The following is a 17,359-nucleotide window of genomic DNA, read 5'->3' as shown; positions in this document are numbered from 1 at the left end:
CAGCGACTTGTCACATACAGCGCATGCGCATATGCGAATGTATGCATTTTTAGATATGTCCGTCCTATTCTGAGTCTTAAGGAACATGGCTGGATCTGTCTTTCCATGAAATTGGGCGTTTCAGGGTGATAACTGGGTGGCCACAACGTGCGCACATGGAAGCGCTCTGTTATGGGAGTGGATCTAATGTTCTGTGCAATTCTGAATTGTGCATGCTGGGAAGGGAAGTCTGTTTCTGGCAGTGTGTGGCACGGCTTCCCATTTGCAGACGCACAAACCCTGGATTAGTCCTATGGATTCTCGCGTCAGCGTAAAGTAGTAAATCCGATTTCCGCGGCTGCCTGCAGCTACAGTCACTTTGTGTGGCACTCAGAATCAGCCCCTAGTTTTGTTCTTGTATGATGCACAATGCAGTTCAGATGACTGGATTCAATAATGAATGGCATACATTGTATAGGTCTAGACTATATGTTACCCCCTTTATATTTTGTGTATTAAACAGTGAAGCAATATGAGAAGTAATACTCACAGCTGTCTTCTTCATCCATGAAAACTTTGCTGACGTAACAGGCATACACAAAACCAAAGAGCTGACAGTAGGAGTGAACGGAAAAGAAGAATAGTGGGATATAAATACTTTAGAAGGTGGGGATGGGAAGGAAAAGTACATGAATTAGAAAGCAATCTGCAATCTGACAAACAAAAATATTTGATTTATGTGCATAATACACAGGGAGGAATGTAGTCAGAATGATGTCAACATTCAAAATGTGGACACTATAATGTCAACATGTTCAATTGACATGTTCGAAATGTTGACATTGCATGAAATTAGGGTTGGGTTAGGCTGCAATAAGTGTTAGAGTTAGGCTGCAACTAGGGTTAGGTTGCAATAAGTGTTAGGGTTCGGCTGCAACTATGGTTAGGCTACTATTAGTGTTAGGGTTCGGCTGCAACTAGGGTTAGGCTGCAATGGGGGGAATTCAATTCAGTGCGATGTAGAATAGCCGTGGGAGGGAGCTGCTATTCAATACACAGCGCTGTTTGGGCAGCTAAAGGATTTCTTCTTGCACCCCACTGGGGATGCGAGGAGAAATCTGATAAAAGTGCTGGGCACGCAGCTGTTTGCCGGCTTAGCGTGTAACTAATAGCCACGCGCCAGGCACTTTAGTTGGAGAATGCCTGTTACCACGCTTTAAGACCCAGGTTAAGTCGCGAGAACCAGCATTCGCTGACTTACCTGCTTCCCGACAAGGCACACAGCACATTGAATTGAATAGCTGCGGGGGCTGCCTCCCGCAGCTATTCATCATCGCGCTGAATTGAATCCCCCCCAATTAGTGTTATGGTTAGGTTGCAGTTAGGGTTAGGCTGCAGTTAGGGTCAGGCTGCAATTAGTGTTAGGGTTCAGCTGCAACTAGGGTTAGGCTACAATTAGTGTTAGAGTTAGGCTGCAATTAGGGTTAGGCTGCAATTAGTGTTATTGTTAGGCTGCAATTAGTGTTATGGTTAGGCTGCAATTAGGGTTAGAGTTAGGCTGCAATTACGGTTAGACTGCATTTAGTGTTATGGTTAGGCTGCAATTAGGGTTAGAGTTAGGCTGCAATTAGGGTTAGACTGCAATTAGTGTTATTGTTAGGCTGCAATTAGTGTTAGAGTTAGGCTGCAATTAGGGTTAGCCTGCAATTAGTGTTAATGTTAGGCTGCAATTAGTGTTAGAGTTAGGCTTCAATTAGGATTAGGTTGCAATTAGTGTTATGGTTAGACTGCAATTACCGTTAAGCTGGCCACACACTAGACCAACTTACATCCAACCATCCAATTTAGTTGATTGGTTGGAATGAAAATCTGGTAAGGTATGAAAGCAAATGACAATCAGCAATTTGCTCCCAAACGCCGGAAAATTGACAAAAACTTGTTTGAACAAACTGTTTAGATCAAACATTTAACAAACTTGTCTGAATGACCATTTTCATCTGTTTTCTGGCATTTAGGAGCAAATTGTTGATCATCAGTTACTCCCATACGTTACCAGATTTTCATTCCAACCAATCAACTAGTTGGATGGTTGGATGAAAGTTGGTCTAGTGTGTGGGCAGCGTTAGAGATAGGCTGCAACTAGGGTTAGGCTGCAATTAGTATTAGGCATACTTTTAGATCTTTTGGCTGCCTCCTCTAGGAGGGGACAGCCAGGTCGACACTGGAGGGATCTGGGCATTGGGGGGGTGGGCGTCATCGTAGCCCTGCTCCACTATACAATGCCGTTATTACTGCCATTGGGATGATGCAATTCAATGCTAACTTGCGCCATTGGCCGTCTGTACCGCCCACTTCACTCGGGAACTGGGATGGCCAGGTGGTTCCTGCCTCCGGGAGATTTGCCCACCTTTCCGGGTGACTGGGAGCGTCACCTGATGGTTGTGTGTGTGTAGGTGTGTGGGGGGGGGGGGGGTAGGTAAGTATGGAGTTAAGCTGCAATTAGGGTTAGGCTGCAACTAGTGTTAGCGTTAGGCTGCAATTAGGGTTAGGCTGCAATTAGTGTTAGGGTTAGGCTGCAATTAGGGTTAGGCTGCAATTAGTGTTAGGGTTAGGCTGCAATTAGGGTTAGGGTTAGGCTGCAATTAGGGTTAGGGTTAGGCTGCAATTACTGTTAGGGTTAGGCTGCAATTAGGGTTAGGGTTAGGCTGCAATTAGGGTTAGGCTGCAATTAGTGTTAGGGTTAGGCTGCAATTAGTGTTAAGCTGGCCACACACTAGACCAACTTACATCCAACCAGCCAACTAGCTGATTGGTTGGAATGAAAACCTGGTAAGGTATGAAAGCTAATGACAATCAGCAATTTGCTCCCAAATGCCGGAAAATGGACAGAAACTGTTGTTTGAACAAATTGTTTAGATCAAACATTTAATGAACTTGTCTGACCGACCATTTTCATCTGTTTTCTGGCATTTAGGAGCAAATTGCTGATCATCATTTACTCCCATCCGTTACCAGATTTTCATTTCAACCAATCAACATGTTGGCTGGTTGGATGTAAGTTGGTCTAGTGTGTGGCCAGCTTTAGGGTTAGGCTGCAACTAGGTTTAGGCTAAAATAGGAGTGTCAACATTGTGACTGTTGACATTATGGTGTCAACATAATTAATATTGAGATATCATACCACACCACACAGGGGAAATATATCTTCAAATATGAAATATCTACAAGACTGGTATAGTTATGGTATCTGAAAATATGGTTTGAAATATGTTACTTAAAAATATTAATATACTAGAAGTACATTACTGCATATTCAAATAACAAATTTAATATTTAATATATATACATGTTGAGTCTCCCATATCCAAATATTCCGAAATACGAAATATTCTAATATACTTTATGGGCGCGACTGAGATAGTGACGTCTTTTCTTTTTGATGATTTAATGTACACAAACATTAAATGCACAACATTATGACAACATTTTTTTCACTGTTAGAAGATTCATCCATCAACTTCACAATTTGTAGATAAAACAGATGAACTGATTGGGACCTGAATAATGTATAATTCAGTAAATAAAACCAATCCCCCTCTCCCTCTCCTCAGTTTCTGAACCTCTCATTAACTGCCATGGGCCAAAATATATTTTCCATAAGTCAAGTTTCATGTTAAAGCCCCTTTTGAGTGCCTTATTTTCTTAATACTAATATATATATTAGTATTAAGAAAATAAGAGAAATAGCCCTGTACTGTATATGTATATATATATATATATATATATATATATATATATATATATAAATCATACTTGCCTACCCTCCCGATTTGGTCGGGAGCCTCCCGAAAATCGGGTGCCGCTCTCGGCCTCACGGGAAGGCAGGCAAGTCTCCCGCAAGCTGCCGACCCCTCCTGTCCCAACCTGCGATGAGTAAAAATCCCCAGGAAGCGGGGGGGCCTGTGACGCGATTCCAGCCGAATCGCGTCATTTTGGCACAGCCCCCTGCTTCACAATGCTGGGATTATCGGCATTGTGTAGCGGGGGCGGGGGCAAAATGATGTGAGCATGTGGCCATGCCCCCACTCCGCCCACAACACTCAGCCATTGCCCCTGGTTTTGCCGATCTGGCTGCCCCCCTCCCGGAAGGAGGTTGGTTGATTCACTGAGGGATGTTTTCGAATGAACTAGATGCACATATATGATCTATCACACATCTGAAATGTGTCAGTGATTTTGATGGTGGTATATTTACTAAAGTGCAGGTTTATAGAAGTGGAGATGTTGCCTATAGCAATCAGTCAGATTCTAGCTATTATCTCCTAGACCAGCGGTGGCCAACCCGCGGCTCTTGAGATGCATGCAACTCTTTTGTTGATGTGATGCGGCTCGGGCCCCTGCAGACCCCCATTGCAACTATGGATGCTGGCCTCTGAAGCGATCAGAGGCTAAAGAAGCCTCTGATCGTTTCAGAGGCCAGCGTTCCCAGTTATGCACTGCGCAGGTGACGTCATGTTATTGGCTCTTTAACTTGACTACAGATATTTTTTGGCTCTTTGCCTCTGACTGGTTAGCCACCCCTGTTCTAGACGCTGCTAGATAAATAAGTAGATTCTGATTGGTTACTATGGGCAACACCCTCACTTCTATAAACCCGCACTTTAGTAAATTTATCCCTGGGACTTAATATGTATGTTTTGTAAAAGTGATGCTACAACAACAAAACAATTGACCCACCTCCTGTTATCAATGTAAACATTTCCTTATATTCTTTCAATATAATGGGGTTTTTTTCAGCTATGTGCCTATGGTAAACTTATATCTGTTTTGCCGAGTAAGAGAATTGCAGCAAAGCTCTCTGGGCCTGATTCAGAGTTGGGAATAGAGGACCTGATTCAGCAAGGATCGCAGTTGCGATTACGCACACAGTCTCACTGTGAAAATACGCTAATGATTGCAATCGCAATGCCGTTGCAGCAAAACATAGGGACACCCACCTTACCATATACACATCTGTAATACTTTGCAAGTCTGCAAAACCATCGGTAACATAGAGTACCGAACGCAGTGGAGCCTTCTCGTACGCACACTGCGTTGCATGCGCACAACACAACAATCGGCCGATTGCGTGCTTAATCGTAGTTGCGATCGGTAATGAATCAGGCCCAGAGTAAGAAAGAGCAAGTAACTGTGCATCTTGGTAAGACCATGCTGCACTGCAGGTGGGGGCAGATGTAGAATGTGCAGAGAGAGTTAGATTTGGGAGGGGGTGTCCAAACTGACATCTAAATAACAGTGTAAAAATAAAGCTGTCCATCATTTGTGGGCTACATGCAAATCAGCCAGTATTTACCCCATATGCAAAAAAAAATATGTATTTGACCCCTTGTATTGCAGCGTGGCATGTCCAGGTATGTAGTTACTTGCTCTTTCTTACTCTATTCCCAAATCTGAATCAGGCCCTCTGTCTGGCTGCAGGGCCGCAACTAGGGTGGGGCTGGAGGTGCACGTGCGCCGGGTGCACCGCTGCAACCGGCGCCAGTGTCCTCCAGCCCGGCGTTTCAGGGAGGCTCCAAACCGGACGCCTGCTGAGCTGTTATTACCCACGGGCGCCGTGCTAGCCGGAGGCTGGAGTTCTCTCCTGAACTCCAGCTTCCGGCTCTCCCCACAGGCACTATAGGAGAGACATCGTGACGTCTCTCCCATAGTTCCGAGGAGCAGCCGGGCGTACCCAACGGCGGCAGTCACAGGAGCGGGGTTTAAGGTATTTTTTTTTTGTGCGTGTGTGTATGTGGCACTATGGGGGCATTAACAGGGGAGACTACAGGGGCATTACCAGGGGGCTCTACATGGGCATTACCAGGGGGCTCTACAGGGGCATTACCAGGGGGCACTACAGGGACATTACCAGGGGGCACTACAGGGGGACTACAGTGGCATTACCAGGGGGCTCTACAGGGGGACTACAGTGGCATTACCAGGGGGCTCTAAAGGGGCATTACCAGTGGGCACTACAGGTGGCATTACCAGGGGGCTCTACAGGGTCATTACTAGGGGGCATTACTATTTGGGCACTACATGGGCATTACCATATGGGCACTACAGGGGCATTATTATGGGGACATTACCATATGGCCACTAGTACAGGGGCATTACTATAGGTGCACTGCTGAATGGGGCATTACTATGAGGGTACTGCTGCAGGGGGCAATTACCTGGCGGGGGGGGGGGGGCGGGCCAAATTACTGTCTTGCCCCGGGTGACAAAAACCCTAGTTTTGGCCCTGCTGGCTGTAACATATTATTCCAAACAGTCAGACACAAACCAGCCAGGGAAGGTCACAAATTGGAAGTCTGCTTGCATGTGTAATGGCCACACCTCACCTGAAGTACACCCATGAGGACATATTTTGAGAATTTCTTTATTCATATACAAGCAAATTCATCAAAGTGATTTGAGATTGAGAATGACCAATTATAGCACATGTTCTCATGGAACTTGAAGAAAGATTTTTTTTATCTTATTTTACCATTTAAATATTATTTTACTTACAAAGATACCAATTGTGACCACTCCTTGAAAGCATGCAATCCAGTCAGCACTTTATATTCCCATAAATCTTCATGCATACTCACCGCCAGAAAGATTTGTAGTGCACTGCTCAAAGCTTCAATATAAGGATAGTCAAGGAGACACCCAGTCACTGTTATCATATGATGATCAGCCATTGACAAAGGTGGTGCTCGTACAGGTGTCACCAGGCACCCTGGTCCATTCTCCATCCACCATGACCGATGCAGGGAGGTGTTAAAGTTCATTATCAAGTCCCTGTGCTAGAAACATATAGTAGGTAATACAGATTTACTTCTGACTAGCATAGTAAACAGAATATAATATGAAGAGTTAAGTAATATAAATAAAAGAACTTAATAGTAATTGTACAAACATCAATATTAAACCCCTTTCTGCTCATAGAGGGTGTGGTATGAACAGTCGACATTCAGAATGTCGACACCAGAATGTCGACCGGTTGTGAATGTCAACAGTCAGAATGTTGACATAGAATTTATGGTTAAAATAAATTACATAGAATGTATAGTTAAAATGTCAACATGTTCATAATGTTGTAATTTAACGTGTCAACACCAGAATGTCGACATATGTTGTTGTTTTTTGCTTATTTTAGCCTAAACCTAACCCTAAAAATCAACAAGAAACCATATGCATTCTGGTGTCGACATGTTAAATTTCGACAGTATTAACATGTTGACATTTTAACCATGTCTACCTTTTTGAATGTCAACATATTGGTTGTCGACCTAAAGTCCATGTTGACATTTTTACTATCCACATTCAGAACGAAGAGATGGACTGTGTGTAAAATAAAAATAATAATGGCAGTTGGGTGCTGTATGATTTGATACTTTTTATGGGAAATGGATTGTGTAAAAACATATATGCTTTATATAAAGCAAGGGCTATTTGATATATTGTGGGGATTTGGCTGGCTATATGATATACATACCTCCCAAATGTACCAATTTGTAAAACCAGAAAAGGATTTGCCAGACCAAATCATGGTGTGGTTTCGTGGATCATGGTGAGCATCTGTGGATTATGATGCAGAGTTTGGATGGAATTGGGAAAGAGTTTATATTGTACCAATTTTGCTGTTTTAAATATATACACTGGGAGGTTTCTGTGTATAATATCTGAAATAAGAGGGCTGTGCTATGATATAAATTACACCATACACTGTATATACACTATATATATAGCTGGTGCACCAGCCGGCAGACATGGAGAGACAGCGCCGCCGGTCGCGAAGCAATCAGAGCTCGCGGACTGGCAGTCAATCAGCAGTGACGGCTCCTGATTGGCTGCTGATTCGCAAGCTCTGATTGGTTCGTGACTGGTGCTAGATTCAAATTGCACCGGCGATGTCAGACCATGTCTGCCGCTGCCACCCGGTGCGCCAGCTGTAATTAGCCTGACACCAAATCTGCACCTGCTGGCTGCTGGTGGCACACAGGGGGAGGCGAGAGGCTGCTGGAGGGACACGGGTATGTGAGTTGCTAGGGGGGCCAAAATGTGTAAGTGGCAGGGGCACTACTATTGTGTGGAATAATGTATTATATGGGGCACTACTACTATGTGGCATAATGTGTATAAGGGGTATTATTGTGTGGCATAACCTGAATGGGCTCTGTGTTGGGGAAAATCAATGTATGTGTTTATTTTTACCTCGGGGGAGTGTGGGGGGGGTCATTTTAAGATCTTGCTATGTGGCCCTCAAAGTTCTAGTTATGTCCTTGCATGCAAACACAGAGGGCTGACATATGGTCACTTTAAAAAGGACTAATGGTGCATACACATGGTCAGATTTGTCAGATGAACGATGAACGATTGAATGATTTTTACAACAATTTGAACGATTTCATCAACGATGAACGATTGAACGATTTCAGACAGTATTAAAATGAATGAAATCGTTAAAATCTGACTGCAAACACATCAGATTTCAGAGATCGTTATCTGACATGCGGGAACGCACATCGTTCGTCGATGCATGCCCCACATGTCAAAGATATGAATGATTGAATGATTAAAATAATTTATATCATGCTCCAACTTGCGGCACTCAGCGGACTTGTTAAAAAAAAAGACTCACATCACCTTGTCAAGCAACGTTTCGGGCTTTATTGCCCGTCGTCAGGCTACATCAGATGTAGCCTGACGAGGCCTGGCAGAGCATCACCAGGGATGAAACCCAGCGTCTGGTGATGTCTATGTGTTCCAGACTTCAGGCTGTAATTGCCTGCAAAGGATTTGCAACAAAGTATTAAAAAGTGAAAGTTATGGTGCATACACACGATCAGATTTTTCCTTCAGATATGAACGATAACGATTTAAAAATCGTTCAGTCGTTCATATCTGAAGGAAAATCGTTCATATCTGACATGCCTGAACGATGGACGATCAACGATGCGCGTTCCCGTTTGTCAGATAACGATATCTGACATCTGATGGGTTTGCAGTCAGACTTGGACGATTCCATTCATTTTAATGCAGTCAAAAATCGTTCAATCGTTCAAATCGTTCAAAACTTTGGCAAAATCGTTCAAATCGTCCAATCGTTCAGTCGTTCATCTGACAAATCTGACAAGTCTGACAAATCTGACCGTGTGTATGCTCCATTTAGTTTGTCCCATTACTTTTGGCCCCTTAAAAAGTGGGAGGCACATATAGAAACCGTTGTAATTCCTACACCATTCACCTGATTTGGATGTAATTACCCTCAAATTAAATCTGAAAGTCTGCAGTTAAAGCACATCTTGTTTGTTTATTTTTCAAAGCCAATGTGGTGGTGAACAGAGGCCAAAATATTAAAATTCTGTCAATGTCCCAATATTTATGCACCTGTGTATATATATATATATATATATATATATATATATAAATATATAAGCAAGAAAGCTAAAGGAGCTAACACTGAGCCATAAATATAATTGGTTTCAAATTGTGTTGTGCATATAAGGGAAGACGCACGGGAAAGGAGGGGCAGCAACTATTTTAAAATATTTTCGTATATTTGTCACTACTAATTATTTTATTTCGTTGTTTCTTCCCCACTGTAATGTGCTGTAGAAATGTCATGGCCTCAAAATGTATAAGTAGAGTTGGAACCCTACACAGCTTCATCCTTCACTCCACTGTGTATCCTTAGAAAGCTCCAAAAATGTTCTTAGTATACATATATAAACACACATGGGCATATTTATTAAACAATATTTGCAGGAGCGCAGAGAGCCACGCCGGGCCCAGGTGAAGGGGTGTAGCTTAATTGAGCCGAAGAGGCCACTTCCCCTCAGGCTTAAAAAAAAATGTCAATAATCATTTTTGAAGCGATGTGAAGCGCGGTGCGCTGGGGAGGGGGCGCTGTGAGCCCCTCAGCCTAGCTCACAGCCAGGGCGGGTGCGATCAGTCTGATCGCTCCCCCCCACAAGCATATCAGACTGCTGCCCGCACTGCAGCCCAGCACACAGCAGCGTGTGCTGGGCTGCTGTGAAGTAACGGGGGGAGGGCTGTGCCAGGCCCGGGCCCCCTCTGGCAAGCCCGGGCCTGGGTAAATAGTACCCGCTCCCCCTCCCCTTCTCGCACCCTTGAATATTTGCAGTAGATCCAATGAAAACACACATTTTCAGGGGGTACCTGCAAATATTAAGGATCCTGAGATTTTTTATGGAGGGACTGATGCAGATATCGCTGATATAAATAGTACCCTGCTTGGAGGCTTTTATTTAAGATGTTAGTGTTTATTCTATGGCAGGCAGGGCGGCTATTCCAGAAGGGCACTCCTGCACACATCGAAGAAGCGCGCCTGAAAATGCCTTTTTCATCACTGTAGGGGGCGTGCCAAGCACTCACAGAAATGATGGACTTCCCCCATGCTCTCCTCGCAGTGTGCATACAAAAGGCATCTATTTACTTGCCGTTGATTGTTTCACCTGAACTTTTCCCCTCAGCGGGACATTGCGGCCTGCGGGTGGGGACAGCTGCTTCAGGGCACATTTCAGTGACTTTAACTTAGGCAGGGCGCAGTGCCACACTGAAACAGCCTAGCAGGAACATTATTATTGATTTTTTTATGATTGTATGACTTGTCTCGTTGACAGTTTATGTTATTTCTGCTAATGATAACAATGCTATATTATTATTATAAACCTCAATCCAAAAAAAGTACAGAATCCATGTTCCAAGTCTTTAATCTCAGTTGATACCTATTGAAGTAGCTTGTAGCCAGGATGATCTCGTGCCCAAATTACTTGTTTCCTGATAATCAGTATTGCATCTTAGCAACGGTGTCGGTTATGGGCTGGCAACAACCCCCATGTCCTATTTGGTGACACATAATTAGTAAAAATGAAAAAAAATTGTAGTGTCCGTCCTCCCTCCCCCCAACATTTGAGAGAGGCGCCAGCTACATGTAGGGACTGAACTTCAGGGCACAGTTAGGTCTAAATTGAAGTACGCTGAAGGAACTCTGACGTCACAACCATGTGACCCGCAATAGCAGGGGGAGGAACAAGATTCAGAACATGAGGCCCAAAGTGTACCCTCGCAGGCTCGCTTTGCTCGCCACAGGTTACTGTTCCCACTCTATGTCCACATGGATAGTAAAGCTGCTAGCTCTCCGGCCTTGCCCATCCCCCTGCCAGGTTTGTGAACTTGCATATGAGAGGTAAACGTGTTCCAACTTTTTACAAACGTATATAAAACACTGTAAAATTACTATACAGACCTTTTTTGAACCCCAACATGCTGTAAAGACTTTAGTTTGCTGAAAAACACTTTCTGGCTATCCTTTTTCAACCATTAATAAACAGTGCAAAAATCAGCCATTGACACCATTTAAAAATCTCCAGTACTATGCTTATGGGCGTAACAGCCTTCAGTATGGTCCTGATATCTCAGTTATCACTTTATTGGGGTCCAAGAAGATTTCCCTACTTTTCCATGCACTTCTCCAAGGTTGCATTTTGTAGAAAAGTCGCACACTCTCTCTGCGAGTCACAGAAATTGGCAATTCTAAGATCTGCGAGTTTCGTGAAACAAACTCACATTTGCATACTCGCACCTAATAGGGTTGAGGCCACTAGTTTGGTCTATGGCTGATTGTGTGAAGCTAATTGCTGCAAAGAGGGTAGTGTGGATGATATATAGGTGGAAGACCCTGGTCATGGACTGCACCGTGCACTGTAATATACCCTGATCATGTTGCATCATTACCCAGCACATGTCTGCACTTCACTGGGATTTAAATTAGGAGTGGGGTTGGGTTATTTAATATGTCTGTAAAAATAATTTTGGCAGAGGCGAATTGGAGGGGAGGGGGCTCCAAGCTAGAATTTCACCTAGGGCCCCATGGGGTCTTAATCCGGCTCTGATGCAGGTATGGACATACCGCACAGGCTATATTATTAGACTGCCTTTCATTGATTTTGTCCGGTTTAATAAAGTTAGGAAAGCAGACGGTTGTACATTACATGATGGTCTCTGTAGTCCTAGTTCACAGTAGCAATAAGCTCCTAAACCTACGCCAAACTACAACTCCCAGCAGCACGCGGGCAACTGCTCTTCTCTCCCAGCACTGGTTGGATAACTTGTTTGTACAGGGACACACTATTGGCTGCATGTGTTTCGGAAGCTGCGTGGTAGTGCTGTGCTAGCGTTGTGTTTGTGAGTGAGGAGGCTGGGAGAGAGCATTGATGTCCACACACAAGCCAATCAGCAAAAGCAAAGACCCCTCAGTCTTACTGATCTCTGTCATCAGGTAGGTGCTGTGGTGGGTTACTCCAGCTGCCCCTTAGGGGGCGACTTATGGGTGCCAAAATGCAATTATATCTTGGCCCCCCAACCTAACTTGTTGTGGCGCCCCTGGTGTCTGGGAAAGTAGGCAAGTATGGTAAAAGAAGAAAGAGGATTTATTTGTTTATGAGTTGAGGTTCAGTAGAGTGGTTGAAGGGACAGTGCTATATTTGGAGAGTAGCAAGCCTTACATCAGACTTAACAGTGACATACAGTAATATAATCATATTGATATATACAAGAATGACATAATGAGTTACAGAGTAAAGAAGACTTTATAAAATATAAAATATAGTCTTACCTGTGATAAGTGTCCCACTTCTAGGTAGAAACAGATTATGAAGGCATTCCACGCCACCCATAATGCCAGCCACACAGAATACTGCATGCAAATTGTAAAAACAATTCACAAAATCTATTAGCATAGTTACGAGCAAACTTGCAATGACAAATAATACAGCTAAGACAGGAAAGTGCTAATACTGTATTATTACATATCCAAAGGTAGAAGACATTTTACAGTGACAATATTTCTCTGATAAGGTTGCAGTATTGTGAAATAAAACATACACATTTGTCTTAAGTCTGCACAGAATTTATACCACTTTACTTTTGGGTGAGAATGTCTTGTTGCACAATTCACAATATTTTATGTTATGTGTTAAACTTAAAAGTCTTCTGGAAAAGTTGTGCAATATAACATGTAGCACACTATTTACCAAATATTAACACACAGTATAATGGATAATAGAAGTCATCACAGTTTTTGCCAATGCCCCGTGCCTTTATATGGTCAATGAATGCCTCATTGATTTCCATAATCCAGTAGGTGGTGCATTATCCCACAGGTCCTCAAACTCGGTCCTCAGGACTGCAAACAGTGCATGTTTTCCCGGTCTCCTCACAGAATCACAAGTGAAATAATTAGTTCCACCTGTGGATCTTTTAAATTGTGTCAGCGAGTAATGAATACACCTGTGTGCCTGCCTGGTGATCTGGAAAACGTGAACTGTGTGGGGTCCTGAGGACCGAGTTTGAGAACCACTGCATTATCCTATGTCTGAACAGATCTTAAAGAGACTATTTATCAATATTGGCAGAAAATAAAGATTTTCTATGGCTGCTCCTAGCAGTGCAGTGTAGGGTGCTTCCGCGCATGTGTGACCTGGAATTGGAATTCCAGTAGCAGTTTCATTAACAAAATTAAAATTTCTGTTAAAAAAAAAAGACTACAATATAGAAAAAACTAATAATTATTTTAGTAACATAAGCAAAGGATAGCATGTTTTAATTTAAAAATAAAGTTTTTTCTCCTGTAGACCACCTTTGCGATAGGCACACTAAGATGTAGATAGCATAGGAGGATAACCAGTGGTACATGTTTTGCATGGGGAAGCTATCACTGGAGACCCGCAGCTATGGTTACCGTCGGTGATGCCCAGCGACGATGCGGGATAAATAGACACCTATGACTCCAGAAATCTGTTTAACAGAAATGTGAGCCACATGCATGACAGTTTTTTTTTCTAACAAAAATTGGTCCAAAACCACTTTGTAGGTGTCCCAAAAGCATCAGGCCTGCCCAATAATGTTACTTAATGAACATTTGGTTGGGTAAAGACTATGGGCCTCATTCAGAGGCGGTCGTTAGATGCAAGCAGTCGCTCTGAATCAGGGCGGCCGCTTGCATCCTGAACGGCCACCTCCTTGTTGATCGTTAAGCTGTGGGTTAACACCCACAGCTCTAACGACCGACATGGGTGATGGTCGCGATGGTCAAGACCATTGCGACCATCGGGGCTTACAACCAGACCCTAGGGTAGGGTCTGGGCACTCGTAAGCCCCAGGGAGCTTCCTGCTCTGTTCGAGCAGGAAGTTCCCCACTGTCATCACCAATTCCCCACTGTCGTCAGTCATCAGCAAGCGTTCCATCGTTAGCTGGGTCTCGCGCATGCGCACAACAGAGCCGGCTCCGTCGTGCGCATGCGCTGTGGGGCAACATCGAGTCGGTTGTGAGCGCTCAGCGCTCACGACCGACTCTGAATGAGCTCCTATATGTGGCCCCTTGTAATCTGGTTGCTCTTACACAACCATCAGTCTCCTTTAGCCTTCCATGATTGATTTTGCGATTAGACTGACTCTACACATCAGCAGTGAGTAGGTAGCTTCAATGTAATGTGAGTTTAAGCAAATGATATCCTCTTATCATTCTTCATAGTTGTCATTTTCTTGAAACTACAATTGGAATCAATAATCATGACACTTGTCTGAAACTGCAGGCAAAATAGTTTATCAATCGTAAATTGTTGTAAATACAAGCTGAGCCTGCGTATGTATAGTCAGGCAGATTGATCTGTTTTCCACATTAAAAAGATTGGAGGCATATGGGGCCTGATTCATACATGCCTACCCTCCTGGTTTTCGCGGGATGCTCCCCATTTTTCGGGTAACCCCCCGCACCCCCGGAAGGGTAGGCACTTTTCCCTCATTCTGCCTACTTCCTAGTGAAGTGGGCAGAATGGGGAGAATTTCCGTGGCGACCGTGGGTCCCCGTGTAGGGTGGCGGAGCTTAATGACGCGGTTCTCCATGAATAGCGTCATTTAGCACAGCCCCCTAATTAAATTTAAGCCAATCGTGTCAATTTGCCGCAAATAGGGTGGGGCTTAATGGCGCTACCCATCAGGCCCTGCCCCCGTCACAGCCCACCTGCTTCTCCTCCCCAGGATTCTCCTGGGGAATAGAAGCAAAAGGTAGGCAAGTATGGCCTGATTCAGAGATAGACGCAGTGCCAAAGTTTATGCAGTTGACCAATGTTTTGCTACTGCACATGTGCGAATTGTCCAGAAATCCCTTACTGTGCATGTGTGAACCCATGTGTCTTATCCAGTGCGCAGTTGCGTATGGTATACCTAACCCTTAAGAAGGGATTTGTGATCCCTGAGCATTTCAGGGTGAAGACTTGGTGGTGACCTAAAGTGATCGCAAGGGGCTGTCTCGTGGGTGTGTTATGGGAGTATCACAGGCGTGTCTGGGAATGCTGCTGCATTCACGATTGCAAATGCACAGCTTCAGAGGCCATGTTTATTTGGGTTTGAGGAGAGTAGCTAGAGAGAACCTAGGCTACGGCAAACGTTGATGGCACGACCGATGTTGCAAATACATGGACCACACATCCTGAAAGTGGATGTCTCTATGCTTGTACACTCCATCACACCATCGAGCACAAAGCATTTGCATATTCCCGCACCGCTATTGCGAGCGTGGCTGCATTACCAACCTACACTGAACAGGCCCATAGTCACATTACTACAATAAAGGAAGGGAGTTCTGGGATACTCGTATGACATATTACTCTCCTTCAGTCAGGTAATAGACCTTTGTAGAAAATGTGCACTGAACAGCTTTACTTACCAATATCAGGTACCTGGACCTATAATGTAGCGTGCCAAATATCCCGAGGATGACGGCCATAATGTGCAGGAAATTAGCTAATATTGGAGCCCACTGGTAGCCGAGGAAATCAAAGACTTGTCTTTGTACTGCAGCTGCCTGTCATAAAATACAAACAAAGATCCATGAGGTAAAGGGTCAGACTCTCAGGGCAGTTAGGTGGCCACAGGGGTCGGAATATGAACAAACGTATATACATGCGCTATTTTGCAGCTATAAATAAAACATCTATTATCAGGATAACAAAATTTATACTCTCCTGTGATTCTCAAGAAAGTCATATAGTCATATAGATGTCCTCCATCATCAGAATATGGCATTACCTTATATAACTTTGTTTTTATTTTTTATTTTTGGTAGCTCTAAGTATTAAATCAAAAGTTTCAGGTTACAACAAGGAAGTATGTTGTGTCTAGTCTGTGCTAAACTTTACACATGTGAACATTATACAGCAGGGGTGGCCAAGTTCTGTCCTCAAGGACTCCTAGTGGCCCATGTTTCCCAGATAACCTGTAGGTATTTCAAAATGTGCCAGTTAGTAACTGAGGGGAAGATTTAATAAAGCTTGGAGAGATAAAATTGGAGATAAATGACACCAACCAATCAGCTGCTGTAATTTTTCAAACACAGGGCCTGATTCAGAGCCGGACGCTCGCTCTGAATCAGGGCCCTCCTGGCCCACCTAAAATTGGAGCAGCCTCCTGGCCGCTCGCATAGCTGTGGGTGACCACCCACAACTTCTGCGAGCGGCCAAAAAGATGGTCGCGATGGTCAAGACCATCGGGCTTGCGACGAGACAGTTGTGGTAGGGTCTCACTGCTGCAAGCCCAGGAATGCTTTTGGCTCTATCAGAGCCAAAAGCACTCCCACTGACATCACTAGTGATGTCAGTGGGGCCGGCCCCAGACGGTAGGCGTTCCCATGGGAACGCCTCCGTCTGGGCAGCAATGCCCCTGGCACGCCCACCACAGGGGGCGTGCTGTCCTCACCATCGACAGCACGCCCCCTTTGGTGCGAGACCCATAGCGACCCAAAATCTCCAATTTTATCTCTCTCCAAGCTTTATTAAATCTCCCCCTGAATACATTACGGTGGACACTGGACTGGACCATAGAGAGTGGCCATGGGCCACAGTGGCTGTGATATCTCACAGTGTATGGCCAAGATATATGCTGGTTTCAGGCTGTCAGATAAAATGTCTTTCATTATGACAGACCTTTTATTGACAGTGTATGCCAAGCGTTAGTAATGAATACACCTGTGCACCAGCTAGGAGATCCGGAAAGCATGACCCAATAGGGGTCCTTGAGGACTGAACTTGGCCACCCCTGTTCTACAGTACTTAATGGTTACAACTGTAGTGCATACTTACCGACTTTGCAGGGCAGCAGTCCGGGAGCAGCTGGAAAGGACCTGCTTCTTTCATCTACAGGGGGCGGGGCCAGACAATGGACGGCATTAGTCCCTGCCCCTTTACAGGAAGCTCACATTTTGCAGGCCCACAAGGAGGGGGCGGGGCTAGATGTCATGATTCGCACCATTTAGCCACGCCTACTCCAT

The 17,359-nt window shown here is 44.3% G+C and overlaps 1 protein-coding gene across 2 annotated transcripts in view; it reads right to left on the bottom strand.

Moving 5' to 3' along the window:
* NKAIN1 (sodium/potassium transporting ATPase interacting 1) overlaps nt 1-17,359 on the bottom strand; it is a 58,217-nt gene that overhangs the window by 9,815 nt on the left and 31,043 nt on the right. The window contains exons 2-5 of one of the 2 annotated variants that reach the window (XM_088459994.1): nt 15,761-15,898; nt 12,650-12,730; nt 6,615-6,812; nt 530-590 (exon numbers count right to left, since the gene is read on the bottom strand). In XM_088459994.1, coding sequence (XP_088316120.1) covers nt 530-590; nt 6,615-6,812; nt 12,650-12,730; nt 15,761-15,898 — 478 coding nt within the window. The remainder of the gene's footprint in view (nt 1-529; nt 591-6,614; nt 6,813-12,649; nt 12,731-15,760; nt 15,899-17,359) is intronic. The other variant, XM_088459995.1, reaches the window with a different exon arrangement.

The sequence above is a fragment of the Taudactylus pleione genome, unplaced genomic scaffold, assembly GCF_031769625.1.
Source record: "Taudactylus pleione unplaced genomic scaffold, aTauple2 ptg000959l, whole genome shotgun sequence".
Taxonomy (NCBI): domain Eukaryota; kingdom Metazoa; phylum Chordata; class Amphibia; order Anura; family Myobatrachidae; genus Taudactylus; species Taudactylus pleione.
The sequence above is the reverse complement of the archived record's forward strand: the minus strand, read 5'-3'. Positions and strand labels throughout refer to the sequence as shown.